Genomic DNA, 6,893 nt, shown 5'->3' with positions numbered 1-6,893 from the left:
ATCTCTATCCCATCCACACACTACTCCTTTCCCCTGCCGAGTGAGTCACGCCTACCCCGAAAGGGAAATGGCTTAATGGTGTAATAATAATAATAAATTAAAAATTTTGAAAATTCTAAATTTTTATATGAAATACTGTTTTATTCCTTTTTGAAAATATGCTATATTAAAAATATAACCAGAATAAAATGCAGGTATTTGAATATTAAAGATTTGAAATGGAAAATTAGTCAAGGAAAAATCAAAGAATTTTGAGAATGTTCTCAATTCCACATTTCACCGCAAGAGGCGCTGCAAGCCATGCTTTTAAAGAAGTCTTAGCATTTTAAACAAACTTTACGTGAATCTTTTTTTTATCCAAAATTTGTAATTTTAATAAAAAATTATTAGATTTGAACGAAAAAATTTTCTCGTAGCGTTTTTTAGTAGAAATCGGTTATTTTAAACAAAAATAGTTATATTTACAAAAAATAAAATTTGCCATTTTAAACGCTTCCAATTTGACGTTAATACCACATCAATTTCCGTAAATTATTAAAAATGTGTTGCTTTTCTTTTCTATTTGTTAATATAATATTCTATAGTTAAGACAAATTTTTTTCATTAAGGCCATGTGACGAGTGGGTCACGTGATCAGATTCCTACCTTACCGCCACCTTTCTTGTTTCCCAACTTATTTTCATACTAAGCGCCACATCGAGATGAAAATTTGAGATAATAAATAAGAAGCACTAAGAAATATGGGTCTGGCCCTAAACTTTAATAATAATAATAAAAGTAAAAAAAAATTATTTGCAACAAAAAACTGTTTTCATAATTATACAAATTTAGGACAAAATCCACCATTCTTAGTGCTTCTTGTTTAGTATCCCAAATTTTCAACTCGATGTGGCGTTTCGTGTGAATATAAGTTGGGAAATAAAAAAGTGACGGTAAGGTAGGAATCTGGTCACGTGACCCACTCGTCACATGGCCTTAAAATCAATTTTATATTTTAATTTAAAAATTGCGTGAGCCTACAAAAATAGTAATCGCGCGCATATTTTTTCCTAGCATATGATATTAAATTTTTATACATAAATTTATTTCCAAAACTTGACTTTTTAATGAAATGACAGTTTGAAAAATGAGAAAATAAAAATTTCAGATTCAGAGGTAAATTTCGAGAATTCATTGAGCCTCTTGGATTGTCTCGCTGCCTTGATTTTTCTCTTGATGTCTTATCAACAATTGAAATCGAATTTTATTCTGGCAAATCTCCGAAAAAACGAGAAAGGTGTCGTCGTGACAAAAGAGCACAAGATCCCGACTGGAGGATATTTCGAATATATTTCTAATCCTTTGCAATTTACCGAAATTGTCATGTATGCAATGCTGCAAATTGTTCTGCGCAACAGTTCGACCTATTCGTACATTTATATGTGGGTCCTTGTAAACCAGGTACGAGAAAAACAAAAAAATTTTGAATTTTTATATTTTTTTTCAGGGGAAACCCCCTTACAGGGGGTTTACCGGAACCAGAAGTGCTGAAAAGCGCGCGCTTTTTAAACCAAATGTTACAGCAACTTTACAATTTTGAAGAAGAAAATGAGGAAGAAGATAAAATTAAAAATAAATATATCAGAACTTTATGAAATATATGAAAATAGAAATATTGAGAAGAAAAGTATTCAATTTTGTGTTTTAAAGTTAGTTTTGTTAGTTGAAAATTCAGGTATTTTTATTAAAATTCGTTTTTTTTTTTAAAGAAAATCAATCTTGTTAGGAAAATTTAACTATTTTGTTAAAATTTGGACCCGAAATATATTTTTTTATCATTTTTGTATTTTGAAAACATTTGTTTAACTGAATTTTTAACTATTTTATGTTTAATTTAAAATTTACATTTCAAAATTAATCTTTTTTGTTGAAAATTCATTTACGTATTTAGTTGAAAATGCGTGTTTTTTTGTGAAACGTTAATATTCTTGATTACAAATTTATTTCTTAGTTTGAAAATTCAACTATTTCCGGGAAAATTAATTTTTTGGATAAAAATTATTTTTTGTTTGTTAAAAACTGAACTTTTTTGTTTGATGTTTGAAAATAATTTTCGTAACTAAAAAATTAAGATGTTCCACTTTTAGTAGAAAATTCATTTTTTTTAGTTGCAAACTCAACTATTTAGTTAAAAATTCGCGCATTTTTTTTGGAAATTAATATTTATGGTTGGAACTTAATCTTTTTTCTTGGAAATGCGTTTTTTTTTTGGTAGAAAATTAATGATTTAATTCATTTGTTCGGTGAAAGGTTAATCGTTTTCGTTAAAAATTTCTTTCTGTGACTGAAAATTGATTTATTTTGTTGAAAATTTGTCTTTTAGATAGAAAAAAAAATCTTCTTTGTTGGAAATTCATCTTTATGGTTGGAAACTAAACTATTTGGTTAAAAATTCGGTTTTTGGGGTAAAGATTTATCATTTTCGTTGAAAATATATTTTTTTCTGTTAGAAAATTGATTTTTCTGGTTAAAAATTCATACATTTTGTTAGAGATTTGTCTTTTTTCGTAAAAATTTTATCTTTTTGGTTAGAATTTCAACCAATTTGTTCCAAATTCACTTTTTTTTTTTAGACTAAATTTTAGTTCAAATTCATCTTTTTTCTTGAAGATTTACTCGAAATTATTTTTAATCTATATTTTTAAGATTGAAATTGAACTTTTTCGTTGAAAAATCGTCACTATCGGTTGAAAATTAATTTTTTTTAGTAAAGAAATGTACTATTTCACCTTTGTTTGAAAATTCGACTTTCTTGATAGAAAATTAATCTTTTTGATTGAAGATTCATAATTTTAGTAGAAAATTAATTTTTTGCATTGAAAATTAATTTTCTTAAATTGAAATATAAATATTCCATTTTTGGTTGAAAATTTAACTTTTTAAGTTAAAAATCCATGTATTTTGTTAAAAAATCTTGTTAAAAAAATTTATTTTCTACTAAAACGATGAATCTTCAAGCAAAAAGATGATTTTTTCTTTACCAAGAAAATCGTATTTTAAACTAAAAATAAAGTAAATTTTATATTTTAAACAAAAGGTGAAATAGTCAATTTCTTTAATAAAAAAAATTAATTTACAACCAATAATGACGAATTTTCAACCAAATATTTTAACTTTAAACTTGAAAATATAAATTTTAAAAAAATTTCTACTAAATATGTGAGAAAAAAGATGAATTTTTTCACCCAATGGATGATTTATCAACTAAAAAGATGAATTTGTACTATAATTAATTAATTTTTTCTACAAAAAAATTAATTTGCAACAAATTATTTGACCTTCTAACCAAAAAGATAATCGTTTTACCAAAAAAGAGAAATATCTAACAAAATGTATAAATTTTCAACCAGAAAGACAAATTTTCTAAAAAAAAAACACACTTTTTCAATAAAAATTATAAATCTTTAATCCAAAAACTGAATTTTTAAATCAATGGTTTAATTTCTGACCATAAAAATAAATTCCCAAACAAGGACATTATTTTTCTATCTAAAGTACAAATTTTCAACAAAACGAAGAAATTTTCAGTCACAGAAAAAGATTTTTAACGAAAATGATTAAACTTTCACCGAATAAAATTAATTTTCAACCAAAAAGATGAATTTTCAGCCAAGAAGATTAATTTTCTACCAAAAAAATTAACTTTTGAGAAAATACATTAATTTTCAATTAGATGGTTACCTTTTTATCTAAAAAAGACCAACTTTCAACCAAAAACAAGTAGACTAAAAAGATTAATTTTCTGCCAAAAAAATATAAATTAAAAAAAAGGATTAAGTTTCAACCATAAACATTAATTTTCTGCAAAAGACATGAATTTTTAACCAAATAGTTGAATTTTCAGCTAAAAAAAGATTCTCTTTCAAAAAAGAAAAAAAATGGAACATGTTAATTTTTAGATATGGAAATTATTTTCAACAAATAAACAAAGAATTTCCAACAAAAATGTTGAATTTCCAAACGAAAAAATAAATATTCAATCAAGAATATTAATGTTTCACCAAAAAAGACGCATTTTCCAAATGTCGAATATTTAAATTTACATTTAAAAAATTTCTATCAAACAAAGTATGCGTTTTCAAGAAAATATTGTAACCAAGAATATTAATTTTCTACCAAAAAATACTAATTTTAACAAAATAAAAGAATGATAAAAAAGATATATTTCGGGTTCCAATCTTGTACAAAATTGGTTAATTTTTTTTACTACGTTTTTTGAAAATTTGCAATTGAAAAAATTATTTTTTACGTAAAAAAAATTTTTTAAGAAAATAGTTAAATTTTCCTAACAAGATTAATTTTCTTATAAAAAATAGGTGTTTTAATAAAAAAAAACAGGAATTTTGAACTAAAAAAACTAGCTTTTAAACACCAAATCGAACAGTTTTTTTTTCTCAATATTTCTATTTTCATATATTTCATAAAGTTCTGATTTATTTTCAATTTTATCTTCTTCCTCATTTTATTCTTCAAAATTGTAAAGCCAATTGTAGCCAATTATTATGAGAGCAAACAAAATAAAAATAATTATTTTTCATATATTATTATTCTTTTTAATTAATAATTATCGTCTGTAGGAAGTATTTCCCTATATTTACATTTTTAATGTAAAAGTTTTTCGATGCAATTTAACATTTTTATTCTTTTTAATGAGATATTCATTAATTATTGAGGGAAGAAGAAAAAATTAATTTTAATTTTAATTTATGAACACTTATAGTGTCTTGATTATTAATTAAATTAATAATTTTATATATATTATTATTCTTTTTAATAAATTATTTTCCACTGTAGAAAATATCCTAAATACGCTTTCTGTAATTTAAAAGATTTTTTTTATTCTGCATTTAAAATGTAAAAGTTTTTCGATCCAATTTTTAATTATTTTTTTAAAGAGAAACCTACCTAGAGTGGATAATTATTAATTAAGAGGACAAACGGAAGAAAAATTATTTTAATTTAGAAACACGTATAGTGTTTTAATTATTAATTAAATTAATCATTTAAAATTTATTATTATTTTTAGTTAATGATTATCGACTGTAGGAAGATTCCCCGTTTTTTCAAAGATTTAAAAATTAGTGTTAAAAATGTAAAATTGTTTCAATTTCGGTGTTTTTATACGAATTAGGAACTAATTTTGTTCCTTTCGTTTTCAGTTTGTGACGGGTCTTCTCTCTCATCAATGGTACAAGAAAAACTTCAAGGATTATCCACCCTCACGGAAAATAATCGTCCCGTATTTGTTGTAAATTTATTTACAACAAATTATTATTCCAATTATTTTTCCAATTGTTGAAAAAAGTAAATTATATGTTTAATTCTAATTTTATGCAGGTCAATAAAATATTTAAATATTTTTTACATCTATTCGTGTACTATTTTTAAGCTAATGCTGAAATTTAAATGACTTTTGACGCTTAAATTTTTAGCTAAAATATATTTTTTTAACGCAGTTTTTCGGATTGCGTATTTTGTAAGATTTATTCACGTCACTAGTGGGAAATTGAATTTTATTTTATTATTTAGAATATTCAAATTCTTTCATTTTAATTTAATTTCTGTAGATAACATATTTTCTTCGAAAATTCATAATTTTTTTTGCAAAAAATTAATCTTTCCGGTTGAAAATTCATATGATTTCTTAAAAATTACGCAGTTTATTAGCATTTTTTTTCTCGTAAATGGCAAATCTTTCTTTATCGAAAATTCTGGATCTAGTTGAATTTTTTTTATATATAACTGTTTTTTATTAAAAATCGAAATCTTTTTTATTTTAAATTCAAGTAGTTGTTCGAAAGTTTAAACTCTTTTGTGAAAAATTAATTTTTTTGGTTAAGCAATCATCATTTTAATTGAAAATTGATCTTTCTGATTGAAAATTTACCAATTTTGTTGAATATTCCTCTTTTTGGAAAAAAAAAATCAATCTTATGGATTGAAAATTCACCTTTTTGGCTTAAAATTATATTCTTTTGTTGAAAGTTCGTTTTTGTTCAGTTAAAAATTAATTTTTCTAAGTGAAAGTTTAAATACTTCAGTTAAAAATTGTATTATTTTGTTAAAATTAAACTATTTATTTGAAAATTAATTTTTTTAGTAAAAAATGTATTACTTTGTTTAATAATTTAAATATTTCAATGAAAATTCGTTTATATTTTGGTTAAAATTTAATTTTTTTCAATTAAAAACTTAATTATTCCAATTTTAATTGCAATTCTATTTTTTCCAAATTGAAAATTAAAAACTATTGGATTGAAAAATTAATATATTTTGTTGAAAGTTCGTTTTTTTCGGGTTCAAAATTTATTATTTTTTTTTTTTAGCTAAAAATTTAACTACTTCAGTTAAAAATTTAACAATTTTGTTAACCATGTATTTTTTGTTGCTGTTGAAAATGAAGTTTTTTTTAACGGAAAATTAAAATATTTCATTTAAAAATTGTACCATTTTGTTCAAATTAAACTTTATTTAAAAATTCATTTTTTCTATTAGAAAATGTATTACTTTGTTCAATAATTTAAATATTTCAATGAAAATTCGTTTATATTTTGGTTACAAATTAATTTTTTTCAATTAAAAATTCAAGTATTTCAATTTTAATTGCAAATATATTTTTTCCAAATTGAAAATTAAAAAATACTGGATTGAAAAATTAATATATTTTGTTCAAAGTTCGTATTTTTCGGGTTCAAAATTAATTTTTTTAGCTAAAAATTTAACTATTTTGTTAAAAAGTTATTTCTTTTGTTGTTGAAAGTGAGTTTTTTTTAACGGAAAATTAAACTATTTGAATTAAAAATTGTACTATTTTGTTAAAAACTAAACTTTTTTTTAGTTAAAAATTAAACTAT

The 6,893-nt window shown here is 22.6% G+C and overlaps 1 protein-coding gene across 1 annotated transcript in view; it reads left to right on the top strand.

Annotated features, from left to right (window-relative positions):
* The window catches only part of LOC117172759 (polyprenol reductase), an 11,724-nt gene extending 6,343 nt beyond the window's left edge, over positions 1 to 5,381 (top strand). Inside the window, exons 3-4 of the mRNA XM_033360959.1 lie at positions 1,148 to 1,440; positions 5,199 to 5,381. Coding sequence (XP_033216850.1) covers positions 1,148 to 1,440; positions 5,199 to 5,291 — 386 coding nt within the window. The 3' untranslated portion in view covers positions 5,292 to 5,381. The remainder of the gene's footprint in view (positions 1 to 1,147; positions 1,441 to 5,198) is intronic.
* The last annotated feature ends 1,512 nt before the right edge of the window (positions 5,382 to 6,893 follow it).

This window comes from Belonocnema kinseyi, chromosome 5, assembly GCF_010883055.1.
Source record: "Belonocnema kinseyi isolate 2016_QV_RU_SX_M_011 chromosome 5, B_treatae_v1, whole genome shotgun sequence".
Taxonomy (NCBI): domain Eukaryota; kingdom Metazoa; phylum Arthropoda; class Insecta; order Hymenoptera; family Cynipidae; genus Belonocnema; species Belonocnema kinseyi.
The sequence above is the reverse complement of the archived record's forward strand: the minus strand, read 5'-3'. Positions and strand labels throughout refer to the sequence as shown.